At 44.0% G+C, this 21,386-nt stretch overlaps 2 protein-coding genes across 4 annotated transcripts in view; one reads left to right on the top strand and one right to left on the bottom strand.

Moving 5' to 3' along the window:
* SYN3 (synapsin III) overlaps positions 1–21,386 on the top strand; it is a 337,312-nt gene that overhangs the window by 184,747 nt on the left and 131,179 nt on the right. The window lies entirely within an intron of this gene.
* Positions 8,607–21,386, bottom strand: part of TIMP3 (TIMP metallopeptidase inhibitor 3) — a 36,252-nt gene continuing 23,472 nt past the window's right edge. Inside the window, exons 2-5 of the mRNA XM_040438106.1 lie at positions 18,985–19,067; positions 14,443–14,554; positions 12,006–12,127; positions 8,607–11,215 (exon numbers count right to left, since the gene is read on the bottom strand). Of these exons, the coding sequence (XP_040294040.1) occupies positions 11,018–11,215; positions 12,006–12,127; positions 14,443–14,554; positions 18,985–19,067 (515 nt within the window). The 3' untranslated portion in view covers positions 8,607–11,017. The remainder of the gene's footprint in view (positions 11,216–12,005; positions 12,128–14,442; positions 14,555–18,984; positions 19,068–21,386) is intronic.

Raw genomic sequence — 21,386 nt, forward strand, 5'->3', positions numbered from 1 at the left:
GCCTGATATTCGGCCAGATTATCAGGAACAACCGACAATCTGCCCATCTAAATGTGCAGGTCGTGCCGTCTAAACAGCGATCTTCTGCCCAGAAACAATGGTTCTGTATGGGTACGAGCGATTGCAATAGCGACCCCTCGTCCTCATACTGTGAAGATCGCTGCATGTAAATACAGCAGTCTCCTTCACTGAAAGAGCAGCGGATGGTCGGGAAGGAACGCTTACTTCCCAACAATCATTGTGTAAACCCGCCTAATAGGGCTCTTTCACACCTGCGTTATTGTCTTCCGGCATAGAGTTCCGTCGTCGGGACTCTATGCCGGAAGAATACTGATCAGGATTATCCTAATGCATTCTGAATGGAGTGAAATCCGTTCAGGATGCATCAGGATGTCTTCAGTTCCGGTACGGAACGTTTTTTGGCCGGAGAAAATACCGCAGCATGCTGCGCTTTTTGCTCCGGCCAAAAATCCTGAAGACTTGCCGCAAGGCCGGATCCGGGATCAATGCCCATTGAAAGGCATTGATCCGGATCCGGCTTTAAGCTAAACGTCGTTTCGGCGCATTGCCGGAGCCGACATTTAGCTTTTTCAGAGTGGTTACCATGGCTGCCGGGACGCTAAAGTCCTGACAGCCATGGTAAGTGTAGCGGGGAGCGGGGGAGCAGCATACTTACCGTCCGTGCGGCTCCCCGGGCGCTCCAGAGTGACGTCAGGGCGCCCCAAGCGCATGGATCACGTGATCACATGGATCACGTCATCCATGCGCATGGGGCGCTCTGACGTCACTCTGGAGCGCCCCGGGAGCCGCACGGACGGTAAGTATACCGCTCCCCCGCTCCCCGCTCCTACTATGGCAACCAGGACTTTAATAGCGTCCTGGGTGCCATAGTAACACTGAACGCATTTGGAAGACGGTTCCGTCTTCAAATGCTTTCAGTACACTTGCGTTGTTACGGATCCGGCAGGCACCTCCGGCAACGGAAGTGCATGCCGGATCCCAACAACGCAAGTGTGAAAGAGGCCTATAAGCTAAGAGGGTTCCAGGACCATTTAATACAATGTGATTTTTTATTTTTTATTTTTTGTTTGTTTGATGCATATTGTGCTGGTTTTGGTTAAAGGTGGCATTTCGTAACTTAGCTTTAGTTGTGGGCATATTCTTTGATCTTAAGGTATTTTATCTAAGATCTGAAGGATTTCATGCTTACACTTTGCACTGTGATCCTCCAAGTGTGTGGACGGGACAATGGAAGGCGTGAGATGAGGTTTATAATTACTGGTATCAAGTATATTGTTTGTATGTTATCCAGAGCTGCGGCTTTTATCTGCGGCCAAGAAACCCATTGACTTAGAGCACACTGCCACCCAAACAAAGCTCCGTGAAAAACGACTACAATGGAGGGCAGGGGGCATTCCCTAAAGGGTGCTAACTATGTCACCATAATGGCATCTCATCAAGATCCAGCTCATTGATTTACATGGAGCTGCGGACACGGTGCGGCAAATGGTTTATTAGTTGCCCATGAGACTCTGTCCCTATGTTTTTTTTCTAGTAGGCTGTTAACAGTCCCTTTCTATCTAGGACTGTCCAGAAAAGAGTAATCAAAAAGGGTGTGTTTTTTTGCAAATAATAAAAGAAAATTTTCCGTATAATTTGGTAATTTTCCTGGACCGACTAGGCTCACAATGTCTTTGATTTTGGATTTGAATGTTGGCAGTCATGGTTCCTATACATGAAGCCCAAAATGGTGTCAATATCTCCAGTTTTAGGCTAGTTTCACACTAGCCTTCAGAGATCCGTCAGGCTGTAACGGCTGGCAACAGCCTACCGGAGCTCTCTGGATCCGGCATTGCCGGACACTGCCCGGATGCCCACCGTCCCCATTAGCTATAATGGGACTGACTGAGATCCAGCTGCAACCCGGCAAATATTTTGAGAATCAGCTGGAGAAATCCCGCTGCACGCAACGGTTTTAGTCTGGTCCATTCTCGGCATATTTTCTGGGTTTTGGCCAGATCGCCGACAGTCCCCCTGTTAATAGGGCCGGCGGGCATTCAGGCAGCATCCAGCAATGCCAGACTTGAAAGAGTTCCATCCAGCTATTCTCTGCTGGAACAGCCTGGCAGATCTCTGAAACCTAGTGTGAAACTAGCCTTAGTTGGTAAAACCTCCATTCTGAGTATACAGCTGATATGAAGTCCTATGTGACGCTATCAGAGGTGAGCAAATCGAATCATACGAATCATTACATTCATCAGAGTCCCTTCTGCTCAAGAAGCTTCCCCAGTCGCTCGGTTGACAGGGCGGGAATCTTGCCCATCTCTGACAATCTCGATCGCTACGAGTAGCAGTGCAAACGCAGAGACTCTGGATGTGCCGCTACACTTCTGGGGGAGCCTCTTCAGTGTCACTGCTCAAGAACTCTGATGAACAAATCAATTCGCACATCTCTAGTCACTATGGGGGTCATTTACGAACAGATATACGCCAGTTTAGTGTCGTATATCTGGCGCAGATTCTGTCGCACGCCATGTTGCAGCAGAATCTACCATTTCTTCCTCACTCACCCCAGGTCTAAAAAGGCGGGGAAGGGGACGGTCCGGTAGGCCCGTCTCATTCATCATTTTCTACGCCTGGTTTAGGCATAGAAAATGGTCTAAATGTAACACCGTAAGGGAGCTGTCTTAGATTTAGAATCGATGGTGGATACGCTGAAGTTATGTAGAGGCCGGAACCTGTACATAACTTCGGCGATCCACCGCCATTTCAGGGACTTATTAAGGCTACTTTCACACTCGCGTTTGGTTCCGTCATGGATCTGCACAGACGGATCCGTTCAGATAATACAAATGTCTGCATCCGTTCAGAATGGATCCGTTTGTATTATCTTTAACATAGCCAAAACGGATCCGTCTTGAACACCATTGAAAGTCAATGGAGGACGGATCCGTTTTCTATTGTGCCAGATTGTGTCATAGAAAACTGATCTGTCCCCATTGACTTACATTGTGTGCCAGGACGGATCCGTTTGGCTCAGTTTCGTCAGACAGACACCAAAATGCTGCAGGCAGCGTTTTGGTGTCCGCCTCAAAAGCGGGATGGAGACGGAACGGAGGCAAACTGATGCATTCTGAGCGGATCCTTATCCATTCAGAATGCATTAGGGCCAAACTGATCCGTTTTGGACCGCTTGTGAGAGCCCTGAACGGATCTTACAAACGGAAAGCTAAAACGCGAGTGTGAAAGTAGCCTAAGACTGGCGTCTAAAATGCCAGTCTTAATAAATGTGCCTCCAGGTCTACAGACTGCAAGTAAAATCGCCCCTCTTCTTGATAACACACATGCAGAGATAGATGGAAGATGGAGCAAATGGAAGAGAGAAAACCCATGACTACACAGGGTTGGTTTGTAGTCTGTTACCATGGAGACAGTGTCTATAGAGAAGCCAGATACACAAAGTGTTAGGCATTATTTAATCAAAATCGTTTGAACAGTTCATTTTTATTTTTATTTTAAATGTATGCATTTAATAAAAAGTTTGTTATTGTTTGCAAAAGTTCAAATACCCTTTAATACGGTCATTACTATGAGTGCTCTTATTAACCACTGAAGACTCAGGGTGGTTTCAGGCACAGAGGATTCACGTGCCAGTGTTAACATTGCACAGTGCTGCACATTATCTTATATAATATATAACACAGCTTATTTGCTGGTTGAGTTTGTCTTGCTGGCAGCTGTACAAAATATGGATTGTAATTGTGTTGTCTATTGACCCCAATTACAAAAATTAATTAGGTTTAATCGGTATAAAGTATGCGGGCAATCCTATAATCATTAGAGATGGCAGTAAACAGAGGAAACATCTGCTATCCTGTAAACATGACTTATGTATGTAATTACCCAGACTGATTAATATGTGAAACAAGGGCAGTTCATTAAAAACCAGAAGGGAATGGCAATTTGGTTGATTTTGTTTCATTCTCACAAGGACAAAGATTCCTGAGAGTTGGTAAAAATTGAAGTTTTGAGTGAATCTCCACCATTTATCATCTTGTCATTGTTAAATTTCACATCCTGTGTTAATACATTTTTACTACCTCTTTATATCAGAAGGCTGTTTTTACAGATGCCGGAGTGCCAAATCCCCTGTGTAGAGAAAGTTACATGATACAATCTTTTTACCTGCAGCCACCACTAGAGGGAGCTTAAGAGACTACTGCATATTGTTTATATGTTGAACTTAACCCATTTCAACATTAGTGGCTTAGCACTAGGATAAGGACTAGGATAGCACTAGGGACCCCTAGTGAAGGAGAGCACGCTTGGCTATTTATCTAAGTCCCATTGCAGTGAATGGAGGGTAAGCCCTGCAAGCCCTGCCACCTCTCCGTTCAGTGCTATAGGACTGTTGGACATAGTCAAGCCAGAAATCAGCTACTTTCGGAACTCTCATAGCGGTGAATGGAGGGTAACCGTGCATGCATGGCCTTGTTCTGGATAGAGGAGTCGGTCCCAGAGTTGGTATTTGCACCAATTAGCAATATGCCAAAAATGTTGACCTGGGAAAACCTCTCCCAGATGCTGTCACCAGATTTGTAGTGACTAAACTGATAGTATGATCCTGACGTACATGTCAGCAGCATTCCAAACATGCCCTCGTCAAAATCATCCATTTTTCATTCTGGCCAATAAGGAGTTTTAAAGGCGCATTTAAAGGGTTTCTGTCACCTGAAAAAATGGGTATTAAGCTGGCTGATATTAGCGATGTACTAATGTCAGTTGAACATAACTATATTACTGCCATCTCACTGCCTAAAGCAGGCGCAGCGAGGGAAGGTCGCTCGGCGGCTGCTGGCTTCCTCACTGCGCCGAGCTTTACACTGCAGATACGGCCAGCAGGAGGAGAGCAGCGCTGCCTGGGCCTGTCAATCAAGGGAAGAAGGGTGTGAAAAGAGGTGGGCAAACGGAGCCCCTAGGAGCAGGTGCATTACCCCCCCTGCCCCTAGAGGCTAATTAGCATATTATAAAAGTTAGTTTTTCTCAATAAAGGCTTTAGGTAGTGAGATGTCACTAATATAGTTATGTTTAGCTGACATTAGCACATCGCTAATGTCAGCCAGCTTAATACCCATTTTTCAGGTGACAGAAACCCTTTAAGGAAACGTTCCCTCCTGACAGATGGCCTCTTGTTCAGTGGAGGTGAAGAGTTTCATTTACATGCAGCCGTCACCCCCACAGTATGAGAACGCGAGGGGTTGCTATTGCGATTGCTCATCCTATACAGCTGCATTGTTTCTGGGCAGCAGATCGCTGCTTAGACAGCACAATCCGCTGCCCAAAAACGAGGATTGGTGTGCCTGCACGAACTACAGGATCACCCGATGAACAAGCATTTCGCTGGTCCATCTGGTGATCGGAGGCACACTTAGATGGGCAGATTGACAGAAATGGCAATTTAGGTGCCTGCACTAACGACCGGATTTGCTCATTCAACGGATGATTGGCGGCACCTTTACACAGGCAGATTGTCAGGAACGAGCATTCGCAGGAACATTCGTTCCTGATAATCTTTCAGAGAATCTGCCCGTGTAAATCTACTTTCTCAGTGTCCTCTACACGTAAAGAGCATTCCTGGAGATATGGAGCCATACACACAGTGTTGTAGCTCTTCTCTCTCCCATTCCTCCTTAATCAACATCCCCTGGGCATTTGACATCAGCACTAGCTGGGCCAAAATCCCATGCATGATCCCTTATCTAGTACATTTCAAGCACTAGCAATGTGCAGATGAAGCCAAGGTGGATGCATCTTGCTTCACTGTGGATGCCCAGGATGTTCTAGTGAAGGAAACATGAGGAGGATCTCTGTGGTTCCAGCACAATGGACAAGATGAAGGTAGCTCAGATTCCTGGTACTGAAACTAGCTTATGGATTGGGATGTCTTGGCTCCTGAACCCACCCAGATTTCTGGGGCTTTGTAACAGTGGTGGCATGGAGGACTTCTGTGAGCAAGGCAAGGTAAAGGGCTTGGTGCAGTCAGACAGGGAACAGCACCAGGATGGCCGTCCAAGATCATAGCTATCAGAACAGCTGGTACAATGCTGCTATGAGCTATCCCAGTGGTTGAGAGGAGCCTCAGAGGTACATGGATATGCTGGTTTTAATGAACCTTGGATACTGAGTGAAGGTCCCTAATAGCCATAACTTTTCTAATTGGGGGGGGGGGGGTCATGCCATCCCTCCATTTTCCACCCCCTAGACATGTTAGATGAGGTTACTTGGTGCCAGGCCATACGTCACAGATCTCCTCCATGGTGTAGATTTGCCCTTGTGTTTACAGCTACATGACAGAGGAGACAGGAGCCACATATTTGATAGAAATATAAAGGATTTGTTTAATGTTTAGGATAAAATATACTGCAAAACACAAACATTTTAGAGCAAAAGCCAATATACAATCACAGAATATACAGCTCATAAATAACATGACACAAAACGCTTCTACAATTGGCCACACATTTGATTTTCCCATAGGATGCAACTCTTCACCAGCAGGACCTTCAGAGCTTGCGGCACTTGGGTCCTGTGGTCCTGCAGCCATCCACCAGCCTTTCTAAATTTTTTATGTACATGGCATGGTGGGTAAGAGGAGAGTGGTATACATCAGTGACTGTGAGATGATGAAACTACAAGTTCCAGCATCTTCTGTCCACATAAACCGGAGAGCCACAGCCTGTGGTATGCACTGTTGATATGGTCAGTAGGACCTGGACTGGTCCAGACAGAGCTTCTAGATAGGGCAGTTCAATTAAAGGCAAGGATCAGGCGGTCAAAGCCAGTGGTCAGGTAGGAAGCAGCCTACATTGGGTGATACCTAACAAAATGTAGAACCCATAACAACAGTACCAGTGAAGATCATATGATAGAGGATTTCCTGAAAATTCAAAGAATTGCCCTAGCTGATTTTCACGTGGCATATTGACAGCGCTGCACAGTACCAGCAAAGTGGGTGAGATTGAGAAATCCACAGTGTAAAGTGACACGTGGTGTGGATTGGAGAGAGTGAAAGCCACAGCAAAAATTCCATGTTGTACATGTGTTTTTTGCAGCGAATACACTGTAGTTTCAGTCACACATGGACATACTGTATCATTAAAGGGGTTGTCTGGTTTCATGATGTTGATGAACTATACTGAGGACAAGTCATCAATATCAGAATTGTGGGGGTCTGACTCCCGGCACAGCTTTTTGAAGGGTCTACAGTACGCATGCCATCTACAATGTAGCAGGGTCACTACAGTTTTTTGTCCCATTCAATTGAAGAATAGGAGAGGAAGCTTTACTTACACTGCATCACCGATACAATGTAGATGACATGCAGGTAAACACCGACGAGACAGGAGCGCAACTGCTCCTTTAAACACCTGATCGGTAGCGGTGCTGGGAGTTAGACCCGGCCGATAAAATATTCATGACCTCTCCTGAAGATAGGTCATCAATTTAATGTAATGGGACAACCCCTTAAATGAACATCTTAGGTAAAAATGGTGCATTGTGTGATGCAAAATGTAGTATATAATGGGGCGGAGCATGACAGAGTCAAAGAACAAAAAAATCACTGTCATGCTCCACCCATCATGCCCTGCATTAGGCATAGCACAATGTGTCTCATGGACATGGATTCATTGTAGTCTATTAGTGAAAGCATTGAATTAGCCAATGGGTGCAAGTGATGCAGAAAAGTGTTCTTCATGGCATGTCGCTGTATCACTCCGGGTTTAGTGACCATTAGATCTGACCCAGAAAGCAGCAGCCTTAAATAACAAGTCATTTGTTTCCACGGTGTTCCTAATTTACGAAATCGCATTCTATCTGATTGGCCGTCTCCCTCCCTTCTATGTTATTGCCAAGTGATCTGAAGGGCCAGTGTTGTTTGCTGTACCCATTAGTGGCACCGCCAGGCAGAGAACCACTTACACGGCTTTTCTAGGTAAAGTTTATTGACTTTGGATCCTCCCCCCAAACACAAAACATCAATGCAGCACATATAGAAAAAAGAAGCCAACATGAAGGGCGGCCATATGGAGTTACAGGGAATTTGGATGTTTGTCAGATCTAGAAGGATTTAAGGGGAAACTCCACATTTTATCTTGTACCAATCCTCAGTCACGTTTTAATATTATACTCCAGTCACATCCAAAGCTAAAACAAAAATTCTTTCTTCCTTGTTACTAATGCCGGCATGCCTGTAACATACTATAGTTAAAGGGGTTGACCCATCTCTCAATTTTTTCTAGGATATACCACCAATGTCTGATAGGTGCGGTTCCCACCTCTGGGACCTGCACCCATGTCTAGAAGAGGGTCCCCAAAGCGCAGGAGAGCGCTGTGGCTTGCTCTCCATTCACTTCAATGGGCGTTCTGAAAAGAGCCGAGCAAGCGTGCTCAACTGTCTCCGGAACTCAGATAGAAATGAATGCAGAGCGCGCAGCGCAAGAGCGGCAACCTCTCCATTCAACCCTATGGTGCTCAGCTATTTTCGGCAATCCCATAGAAGTGAAAATACGGTGGCAGCACTTATGCAGTGCACCCTCTTTACTTTGGTCCCCAGAGGTGGGACCCTCACCTATCGGAAATTGGTGGCATATCCTAGCTATATGCCACCAAATTGCGAGATGGGCCAATGTCTGGATAAACACACAAACTGTGGCCTATTTTCATGGAAATTCACAGGTTTTGTTTCATTTTAGTTGTGAATGTAGAAGACGAATTGAGTACAGTTTTGCAGATGTATGCTGTAAGTTAAAAAATGTGACTTGCCCTTTAACACTGAATCACTGGCAGCTTTTAGGACCTACAGACTCATAGGTTTCATACTGCAAACAACTTCAGTCACCCTGTGGCCTTGAGTTGTAATGATGGGAGTGGTAGTTTGACCCATCAAATTGTCTCTTGCACTACAAAAGCAAAGTTTATGGAAATGCAACTCTCCCTAACTATCTACAAAAAAAAAACAACACATAAAACACACTGCTCAGTATCGGAAACCAAGAATATTTTCTGCAAATATAAAAAGCATGTTCTTATAAAATATTCTTATCTGTGATATAATGTAGCAAACTGGTAAATAGCATAAAACTACTCCCTACTTGGAATGGAGTGAAGATATATTAAAAATAAAAAGTTTCCACTACAAATGATAAATAAGAAAAAAATATAAACAGAAAATATGTTACGTCACACAATCTCAGTAAAACTTATTTAGTCACCCATTTTGTCAGAAATGGAAAAAAAAACAAGAATTTATATTAGAGATCTACATATAATGCATCTATAAAAAAATATCCAGTCAAAAAGCAACAACAATAGCTATAATTTAGGGTCACATCAAGGCACTACATCTCAGTGCAGGTTTAAAAAAAATAATAATTTAGATAAAATTGATCACATTTTTATTATGTAAAGAGATCATGAAATCTGGCTAGGGTGTCATAGGACGGACTGTAAGAACCTGCAGCTTAAGCCCTCTACAACTAGGGGGCAGCAGAGAGATTGTTTCAATGACAAAGGCTAAACAACCAGTGAATGAGAGCACCTCTATAGGCTTGGAGGTGCAACTGCATATGATAAACTTGGCAGGGCTCTGTAGGACATACTATTACTTTAAGGCTATGTCCCCTTTTTAGCCAAAAAAAAAAAAAAAAGTGCTCCTTCCTCCTACGATCCAATTTTTGCCAAACAAATGCAAAAGGGAACCTGAGTCTCAGGTAAATGAGCTCAAAGTCTAATTACTAAGATCAATTAAGCATGGCTTTGCAATCAGTTTTTGTTGTCTCATTTGACAGCCTATCCCTGTCTCATCACTGGTCTATGTATCTGGCTTATTCTGAATACATACAGGTGCTCCTCAGTGCCACACCTGTCCACAGGTTGAGTGTGGTATTGCAGTCCCATTTACTTTAATAAAGCAGAGCTGCGGTGCCAGGCACAATTCATGGGCAGATGTGGCACCGTTTCTGTAAGAAAGCAGTCATGTTTTCCTAATTCAGGGCAGCCACTTTTAGAAATACAAATTGAGTAAGCACTGCTTTATGACAACTATGCTGAGTTAACCTTACTAATCAAAACTATTGGATCCTAGCTTTGTATCATACACAGACCTCCACTACAAAGGTGTTTTCTAGGCAGCAATACAAAAAGTTTCTTTCATGAAACTCCAAATATTATGTACAACTCCGGGCCACAAGAGGGCACTGCATCGGAATCTGTGGCCTTTCTTCAGTTTATAGCCAGGACCACAGTAACCTTCATAAACATTTAAAATAGCTTATTTTTTATCCATTTTTTTTCTGGATAGCTCTGCCCAGACCTGCAAGGCATTACACACGGACATTTATTACTGTCACTCTAACTTGACACTAAGTATAATCTCACAAGGGTGAGGGTGACCTGGTCCAACATTTTTAATCATTCACATTGAAATATCTAAAACATTCCCCTGCGTTATACTCCTTGCCCCAAATATGCACCCCAAATTGATTTAAAGTCATTATATCCTAGAGGGCAAATCTATTATCGTTGTCTAACACAGCGCCTCTTGTGGCGGGAGGTTGAACTGCAAATAAAACAAAATCCACAGCACTGTTTCACCGTATTAGGATTTCACCAAAAATCAAGGCTCGTCCATTTTCAATTTCTCTGCATGTATATTACCCATTAACATTCCACTAATACAGTCTCTACCAGTAGGCCCAACGGGCCATTTATAGAAGGAAGGAAAAGAAAATGGAGCAAGACTTTCCAGGAGAACCCTGCACACAATCTGGCTTAAATGGGTGATTGAAGAAAATTACAAAAATAAAAGAGTGATTAAAAATATACTTTCAGTATGATGGTAAAGACTTATGTGTTCCAAGTGCTAATTTTAGCAAGAAATCAGGCACTAATTTCATTGCTGTATATATTTCAGGGTTACTGTCCTTTTACAGTTTCTGGGCCACAGTGCCGAGCAGGCTCAGGGGTCCGTGGTGTTGATCACGGATTTGTCTGGTGGAGTCCACCCTCTGGACCAACTGCAGTAACCTTCCTTCTGCTTGATGCAAACGTAATTCTTAGATTGGTAGCCGGGAGTGCCGAAGTTGGAAAGTAAATCCGTCCACAGACATTCACTCTTTGAGGTGATGAAGCATGGGAGGTAATAGCAAGGCTTGATCTGTAACACAGAAAGGAAACGACTTAGGAGCTGATATTTCAAGTGTACTTTTCCTATACAGCATTTACTCCAAGGCTCCCTCTCTCTTTAAATCTAGGTAGGAGGGACCTTTTAAGTGGGCGGGACTTAAAACTGTGCAGCCTGAAGAAGCAGTCAGTATAGCAGACAGAACATCGGATGATGCTCCAGGCCACAGAAATGGAATTTCACTTGCACCACAACACACAAGTTTGGTATAGGTCGGATGTTAGCAGGGAGGGAAGCCATCTTGTTATATGTGGTTTCCCATCGGACTATAAGTACAAACCCACTGAAGCAGGGGAGGGCAGTCTATGAAAGCTGAATAAGTATTGGCCCCCTAATGCGTTATTATCAGAAACTGCTCCGTTTAAAAGTGATAGCATCCCAAGAATAATAATTCCCCACCATTGCTGAATGACAATAAAGCCAGACGACAGCTCTCTCCCCACCCCCCATACACATGCATGCTCCGCTGTGTTTTCAATGGAGAGAGGGGAGTAGGTCATTGCTAGATATCTGTAGTGGAAACTTATCTCTCACTGAAAATTAAAAAGAGATCAGACCTGTTGAAATACAACAGCCCAATCCTTCTCTCCCCGACCTCTGTCTTCAAGGGAGAGTCCTTCCCCCCCATACACACCAGATGGTCGGCCAGTCCCGCCAACATAAATCTACTGTGTATGGTCAGCATTATTCCTGTACTCTGTAGGGGACCTAGACCATATTACACTCTGGTCTAGCAAAGGGCAAACAAGAAATCCCCTCGTACCTTGCAGTTACATCCCTGGTGGTAGCGGTGATTGAGTCCTTTGCGCTGGGCAAGTGTCAGCTTATCCCACTTCTCAATCAAGTTACACAGGCCAGTGTATACCTTCCCCTCATATACACGCCCTAGAAGAAGAATAGGTAGGTCATAATAGGTTTTTATTAAAAAAAATTAAAAAAATTGTCTCTATTACGTTTATAACCTAATTTTGTTCAGCTTTTTGCTTTCACAGTTTGGTTTCTTACTTTCTTACTAGAAATAGCTGGTCTATTCGATGTAGTGGAATGTTACATGCAGTATGCGCACCCTTATGTTTAAAGGGGTTTATGAGATTTAGATATTGTTGACCTGTCCTCAGGCTAGGTCCTCAATATCAGTTCGGTGGGAATCCAACTCCCGACACCCCGTTGATCAGCTATTTGAAGAGGTGTCATGTCAGCGGGGATCCAACACCTGGTACCTCCTCTGTTCAGCTGTTTGAAGAAGCCATGGCCCTCCAGTAAGCACCATGGCCCCCTTTGGAGCTTACCAAGCACAGTGATGTCCATTTAATAGCAGCTGTGATTGGTATTGCAGGTCAGCCCTATTTAAATGCACCTAGACCACGTGATGGATGAACATGACGTGATTGGCCTAGAAACAGGCTGCCACGCTGACCTGAGCACCTCGATTTTTTTCAAACAGCTGATCGATGGGGTGCCAGGAGTTGGACCCCCACAGAACTGATATTGAGGACCTATCCTGAGGATAGGTCATCAATATAAAAATCTCGTATAACCCCTATAATGAGGTTACAGATAATCACCTCTGCTCTGTCCTATTTTCCGAGCAGGAGTGGACAACTGTTGGGCAGGAAACTCTTAAATTGTTATTACAGGATTTTATTAACCCCTTAGTGACCAGCCTGTTTTGGGCCTTACTGACCAAGCGTTTTTCTTCCTTTTTTCATCGTCACGTTCCAAGAGCTATAACTTTTTTTATTTTTCCGTCTATATAGCTTTATGAGGGATTGTTTTTTGCGGGACAAGTTGTACTTTTTAATGGCGCCATTTTGGGATACACATAACTTTCTGGGAGGGAAATGGGAAAAACAGAAATACTGCCACTGAGTTTTTACGTTATAAATTTTACGGCGTTCATTTTTCGGTATAAATAACATATCTTTTTTTCTCTGGGTCAGTACGATTACAGGGATACCAAATACATATAGTTTTTTTTACGTTTTAGTACTTTTTTGCAATAAAACCCCTTTTTTTTTTTTTTTAAGAAAAAAAATGTTTTTGCAATGCTGCTTTCCAAGACCCATAACTTTTTTATTTTTATTTCTATGGAGTTGTGTGAGGGCTTGATTTTTGTGGGGCGACTTATTTTTCAATGGTATCATTTTGGAGCAAATGGCACTTTTCGATCGCTTGTTATTACTTTTTTTTAGTGGCAACTAAGAATACACTAGCAATTCTCTTTTTTATTTTTATAGTGTTCACCGTAGGGGATAATTTGTGATATTTATGTAGTCCGGGTCGTTACGGACGCGGCAATACCAAAGATATGGGTGCGATTTTTTTTTTTGCCCATTTTTTTTCACTGAAAAGCGTATTTTCAATGGAAAAAAAGCACAATTTTTAAATGGAATTTTTTTAAAAAAAATTTTCTTCTTTTTTTTAACCACTTAATAATATTCCCACAAAAGGACTATAACAGACAGTATTTTGATTGCTTTTAAAATGCAATGCACTATCCCTAAAGTTATTTATTTTAATGGCAATGCTATTCTAACATTGACCAGCAAGCTGTGCCAGAGAGGTGCAGCCTGCTGGAAATTACTGAAGGCTGGTATAGGGCCTACATCAGACCCCTGCCAGTCTTTACACACATCAGCACCCAGCAATCGCATTTGCCGGGTGCCGATGGGAGACAAAGGGAGTCCGCTTCCTCTGTAAGCACTTTACATGCGGCGGGCGCCATTGCCCGCCGCATGTAAAGTGTTAAACAGCCCGGATCAGCACTACTGCCGGTCTGGGCTGTTAGAGCAGGGCCGCAGCACTTAGACTGGGTCGCCGTAAAAAGGCGTATGGGTGGTCACTAAGGGGTTAATAGCCTCAGAATAGGACATCAATGTCCGCCACCCTGCACTCCTGTGATCAAAAGTTTGAAGTGAATGGGTGTAGCACTGCAGTTATAAGCTTCATCCGCTGCACAATGGACACAGCTGTGTAATTCCCTACTCCAAATTCTGACACCAGAGCTACTGGTGCAGGGTGTCGTGTCGGATCCCTACTGATCAGATATATGCTGCTGATAGGCCATCAATATTACAATCCTGAAAGGTCCCTTTAAAAACTGAAGGTCTATCTGCTGGACAACCGATATAATTCTTCCATAATGACATAAAACACTATCATATAGTGACTATCTACAGCAGTTAAGTTATGGTGCCCACCTGTGATGAGATATTGATACTTGTTGACCTCCAGCTTGACTCCGCACAGGCTTTCTGAAGATTCTGTGTAGATATACTGTACAAGAGGCATCTTCTTAAATCCACGGTACATCTGCAGGGAATCAGGAAACACAAGGAGTCAATTCCACATAATACATTCTAGTGAGCATTGCCAAAAGGTAGATTTGTACAATGAACTTTATCAATACATACTCCATATTGCCTGGATTTTTCCCATCTATTAAACCAGCCAGGGAACATTTGAGACAGGATAGCAGAGGTTGTATAATAGAAAATTGGACCCTGAGCAACAAGTAAGTGTCCCTCTCCATGCCTACCATTTCAATTTCAGCCCACATAATACTGCCAGATAGTGCCTAGATAATAGTGCCATATATAACTCTTATAATACCACCATGTAGTGCCAAGATAATACTGCCATGTACAGCCACATAATACCACCATATAGTGCCGAAACATAAAAAAAAAAAAAATAGTCCACATAATATTGCCATATAGTTCCCACATATAACAGCCATATAGTTCCCAAGTATTACTGCCTTATAGTTCCCACATAATACTGCCATTCAATTCCAGGATAATGCCTCCATACAACACTAAAAATAGTACTAGAGGGTTTTAGTACCTCTCAGTTCTGAAAGCGTTAAATGACAAATACAGCTTTGCTACATGTGGACCACCTTCAGATGGTCGATAAGAACGGGTTGCACTGAAGATCATATGGGAGATGACACCACACCCATTTTGTGATCCTCACAACGCTCTGGCTTCACAACCTGGTTCTGCTGATCAGCCTTAGTCTGATTTTATTGGGTGCTTGACAAGCTAATAAGTCCCAGCTTTCTGCTTATCAGGCCCAGATGGCTTGCTGGGTGGACGTTTCAACTTTTATTAGTGGCCAATGGTGACTTCAGACTAGAACATTAGTCGACCGCCAAGTCCCGGAGCTGCCATTTTACAGCTATGCAGAGTCAACATTAGTTACATTGGCTTTGATAAGCTTGATGCAACTTCTTTTTTGTCCAACAAGTCGAAAAATTGATAGGACCTCCAGAAATTGAGTAACGATATCTCCTACACAGCCTAATTCTTAACCACCAGTGATCAGTTTAATACTCATCAACACGCTAGGCTGGTGCTCATCCTGAGAAAACAGAAGAACATCTTCACTTATTTCACTTATAAGCTGGGAAGCATCTACTTGTCTTGGAGCCTTCTTTGTTAATTTGTGCAGAAGTAGTGAATAAATATTTCTGCTGGCTTGAAGATGTTCTTTATGCATGGGCATGGATGAAGCCTATCATCCATTTCTTTTGGTTGGTAAGACATCTATTCATAAAGAGACTTCTGATACATTTCTGATGCATGAGTGGAGAACAACCTTATTAGTGAGATATCTGCTCATCCTTCTTGGTCCATGACGAGTGTGACCACTATCGTTCCCTGGTCATTAAAACATTTTCTCTTCCTGAGACCTTGTTGGCGAGACTTCTGCTCATCCTTCTTAGCTTTGTTAGTGAATGACCAATGAACACTACCCTTCCTTTCTGGTCACTAAAACATCTTTGTGCCCTGGGACCTTCTTTGCACCTCTAGTATATGTTCAATTAGCATCATTGTCCTGTTTTTGTTGGGGAGTGACATCTGCTCACTTTCCCACATGTGTAAGAGGTGAAAATGATTCTACTTTATAAGACATCTCCTTGCCTCTGGAACCTCTTTGTTTTACTTCTAGAGGTCCAGAAGCCTACTTTGCTTAATTTCTTCCTATTAGATGGGAGACATCTGCTCATTGTGAGACCTTCTTGGCTTTGTTGGTGCACCATATTGACCAATTAGTGGGATCATATTAATCACACATAGGCTTTAAGCTAATCTCCACATGCTTCAGACCGAAGCAGTTTATGCCAAGCCAATTTTTGCTCTCTTTTCAGGTTGGACCATATACAGTATGATGAACCTAAAACCTGGCCATAGCAATTGTCAGATGTGAATTAAGAAGTCTGATTTGCCTCATGTATTTTTAAATCCATGGAACAATAATCCCTCTCTATAGCAGACAATAGTAGGGTCTAGAGTGCTGAGGCTGTACAGAGGATTTTATTTGGTGGAGTTTCCCTTTAATGATGCCAAAATCAGCTCTGCTACTTCAGCCATTAATGCAATACTGAAAGCACAACACTAACACATCATGGTATCTGCAAATCTTACCATACCAGAAATCTGCCCGTATCCCACATGAGTGCAGCTGAATCTCATAATCATCATAACGCAGTGACCCCCTCGCTTAGCCCCCACGGCTTTGCACATAAATAACGCCATTGTTACCCAGACGGCCGGTGTCCCACTCCTTACTCCCTAAAGCTTTATTCCCTTAATAAGTTGCAGGTTTTGTAGACTTTGTGCCAAAGTATTACTCTCCTCTGTTTCTTGGTGAGGAAATAAGCCAGCCTCGTGACTGGGGGGTAGTCACAGCCAAGTCCTTTAACCCCATCCATATTACGAAGTCCCAAATCAGATGTGCAGAAGCTCCGCATGAGTCCATCAGGCCCGAAAAAAACTATAAATGAACCTTTCTCTCTAATATTAAAGAGGTTTTCCTGAGAATGGGAGTAATCCCGCTGTACTCAGCTATCGCTGTCAGTCCCAGAGACATTTATTGTATCAGCAGCATTTGTGCTTGCCCGCTACACCATTCAATTGGATTGTTGTGATTGGTGGCATTTCCAGCGGTGACCTCCCCCCCCAGCGATCAAACACTTGTCACCAATGTGTTTGGTTTCTAGAAAAAGGGGTATTCTGGTTGTGAGAATTAGGTCTGTGGGAGTCCTACTGATGGGACCCCCAACAATCATGAGAACAGGGACCCCGTACCCCCAGAAATGAACAGAGTAGCTGGTTGGCATGCGCACTGCCACTCTATTCATCGCTATGGGAGTTGTGGAAATAGTCGATAGCTGTTTCTGGAACTTCTATACAGGTGAATGGAGCAGCAGTGCGCACGTTCAACCTGCTGCTTGGTTTGTATCAGGGGGTCCCCTTTTCGTGATGGGCGGGGGTCCCAGCGGGAAGACCGTCTGATCCAATAGTTATCCACTATCCTGTGGATAGGAGATAACTTTTCACAACCGGAAAACCCCCTGTACGACCATGCGGCTTCCACCATTCTTGACTGTTTTCCAATAAATGGGTCCAGAAATATACAGATACACCCAGATGCAATATGGACCTCCCTCAAGATACGCCTGTGTTTTGTGGACAAAAATTGGATGGGCTTTCTAATCAGGCCTTATTATAACAGTTTCTGCAAGGCCTCTTTAGGCTGATTTGCCATTTAGGACTCACATGTCCCCGTTTCTGCACTCCGCTCCCAGGTGGCACCTCAGATACATCTTGACAACAGGCAGCGTTGGGATGTTGTCTGCGGTGGAATCTGGGTGTGGAGGGACGTGCAGGAACAGGGAGAGCGGAGTAGGTGAACGTCGGGCTGATTTCAGTCATACCTATGGATGTAAATGTGTGTGGAGGGCTCAGAACTGGCTTAGTTGCCCATAGCAACCAATCAGATTCCACCTTTCATTTTCCAAAGGAGCTAAAAAAATAAATGAAAGCTGAAATCTGATTGGATGCTTTGGACAACTAAGCCAGTTTTCCTTTACACCAGTTTTCATAAATCTGAAAAATGGATTTGGACGCCTCTGCGGAGGGAGGATTGGCAGAGAAATTCTTGCCACTCCTGTCTACGGCCCGCAGTCTCCTAGGACCAGGAACAGTCCTGTTCTATCATGTGCATTGGAAAAATCAGTTCACTTGCCCAGAAGTGTTTAGCATTTAGAGTGTCACAGGTTGGAAGACGGAGACCACCCTAGCCCAGTGCAGAGCTCTGCGGAGGGGCGAGGCCGCTGACTTCATCTGTTTACTGACCGCGCAGCTCTATGAATCTCACTGACTTTACTGTGCAGATCTGGGGTAAACACATCCACCCTCTGGGGATATCAGGAATGGCACGTGTAGGGTTAAGCACGCTGCGCATGAGGTCAGGGAGAACAGAGCTAATATAAACACGTTCTATAAAGGAACTGTGTCATAGGGAGGGGGGTTCACGTCACAGTGTGTCACATCGCTATTCAGTATTCATGGGGGATTCTGCTCCTTCTTCAAGAGGTCTGTGTTCTTACACTTATCAGTATTCATTCACCCCCCTGACATCACCACTCTGCCTTGTCCTTATACAAGATGGTGATTCCTGAAATACTCTGTGCTGCCTATGGGAACGCAGCCCCTTCCATGAACAGTCTGTGGCTTCAATGTATTCTTAGCTTTTCTCGCATCATGACTCTGCCCGGGAAAAGGTCATGGCCCCCAACTGAGAAGCCTGCCATTATGTATCTCAAACTCTGTGCCCCTTCCCGTGCACGAATATCATCATATGCATTAACAGATCAAGCACACACATGTATCCTACAGCCAGCACAGTCCTCTCCTGAAATACTCTGTGCTGATAGAACGGAGCCCGCGTACCTTCATCTGTTTTACTGTGTAGCGCATTGTTCCAAATGGACCGTCGTTCATCAGCTTCTTGCCCACGACCTTGGCTCTTATCACTGCGGGGAAACAGAGACAGGACTGGTTGAATATGGCGGACCTTGGACTGCAATACAAGGATGATTAATATTAATAATTTACATATTTAATTCATTAATTCATTGATATTATAAATGGGTTATGATTATTGCTCATCTTCTTAAATACTATGTACAGCTGTGAGAGCAGTCTCCAAAAAAACTGAAAATGTAAATCTAAAAAAAAAACTGATCCCGTATGAGCGATAACAGGACGGATAACATTGGCGGTAAGTGCAGTAGTTTATTCTACAAAATCTGACAGGTCTAATCGGATCAAGTAATGAGGTGTCTAACTCAAAACGACAAAGGAACCAATTTACCGGCGTGAGAATTTATGCAATTGACAGTTGCCTATTGAAAAGACTTGAGATTGGTTTTTGGGTATGTTCAGGGGGAGGATTCTGGGCGTGGGTTTCAGCATGGAATCGGTGCCGAAACGGTGCCAAATCTGCGCTAAACCAACTTCCCGTTGTTTTCAAGGGAAGCCCACGTCCCCAAGGATTTTTGCTGTGCAGTTTAAGACCACACCAGGAATGCACAGGTCCATTCTTGGCGCAGTTACTCACGTAGTATGTTCAGATGGAGGATTTTGCCCACAACAAAATCCACCGCCTATCTCACGGCAGAAACCATTGCGCTGTGTTGCAGTTTCTGCCGTGAGTCTTTATGTGATCGCTGTAGGTATAGCTCCACTGAATGGACGAGCAGGCTCCCGCTGACTCTTTACAAGAGGTAACTGCACTAAGAATGGACCTGTACATTCTTGGCGTGGTCTTGAAAACCACGTGGCAAAAATCCTCAGGCACCTGAACTGCGGCACGGTCCTTCCATTGAAAAAGGGAGATGGCGTCGGCACCGAATCTGCGCCAAAACCCATGTCCATAATCTTCCGTGTGAACATATTAAGGATATGTTCACACGGAAGATTATGGACATGGGTTTTGGCGCAGATTCGGTGCCGACGCCATCTCCCTTTTTCAATGGAAGGACCGTGCCGCAGTTCAGGTGCCTGAGGATTTTTGCCACGTGGTTTTCAAGACCACGCCAAGAATGTACAGGTCCATTCTTAGTGCAGTTACCTCTTGTAAAGAGTCAGCGGGAGCCTGCTCTTCAGCAGTCAGGAGACTACTACTTCTAGCTAAAGGACATGAGGGTTGTAGGTTTGCCACTGTTATGAGTCCTAGCACAAAAGCATTAAGGCCAGCAATGCAATTGCCCCCATCTTTGAAAGCAATTGCTATACAAGCAATTGCCACGGTGGATTGTCCTGCAAACAATTTACGATCTTCTCTCATTCCTTCCCTTGAATGTCTTTAATCAGCCTCACCCATCCCGGTAAGAACAACAGATACACTCTGTGGTTAGGAGCCATTGCAGCCTGCATGTAATTGCTTCATCAAACCCAGTCCCATCAGATATATAAGATTCATTGTTTCAATAAAGTCTCCCCACTGCTTCAGAGGGGTTAACCATTCCGCTGCGCTGTTAATCCAGGCTCCAAAAATGTGCACAATGTAGACATCACGAGCAGCAGCGGAGAGAGCCGCAAAACCGCCAGAACTGGCGCCAAACCCTAGAGAACTGTCATAATGTGACAACACTTTAAGGCTGCAGTGATTTAACTGTATGGGAAACACAGAGTCTTGGTTGGCAGCCTTGGCACTGAGCCTGGCAGTGCTTGGTGGGCACTGTAGATTCACAGCAGCCGGGGTTTTGCACATTTCTAATTTACTTTGTTTCGGTTAGACACCATTTTTCAGATCTCTGCCTGAAGAAGGTCTGCTAACCGGAAACATTTGCCTCCTATAATCCGATTTACCCCTTAAAAGAGGAGAAGCCAATAAAAACGCATTGAACACGAGTTTGGAGTGTTCCCATTGACAATGTGTTTTTATTGGCTTCTTGTCAAATTAGATTATAGGCGGCAAATGTTTTCGGTCAGCAGACCTTCTTCAGGCCCAGGCTGTGAGACCATAGGAACTGCTGTGGTGGGCCTGCTTTCCGGATGTCTCAGTGTCTGGGCAATCAGTCTGACCAAAAAGGCTCATGCTTTTAATCTTAAAAAATTAAACAATAAAAACATATTAAAACACGAGTGTGCAGAATTTTCAATTGCCAATTGATTTACCGATTTGGGAACCTACTACCAACACCTCCCATGATTTTCTTATTCTAGTGAATGGCAAACAGTTTTGAATTTGAAGGGGCTCTCTCTAATTTTCTGAGACAGTCCCTGCAAATTCAGGCTGAAAACTGGAGGGGCTTGTGTAAGACCCTCCCACAAATGGGTGGACTCAT

This window comes from Bufo bufo, chromosome 1 (assembly GCF_905171765.1).
Source record: "Bufo bufo chromosome 1, aBufBuf1.1, whole genome shotgun sequence".
Taxonomy (NCBI): Eukaryota; Metazoa; Chordata; class Amphibia; order Anura; family Bufonidae; genus Bufo; species Bufo bufo.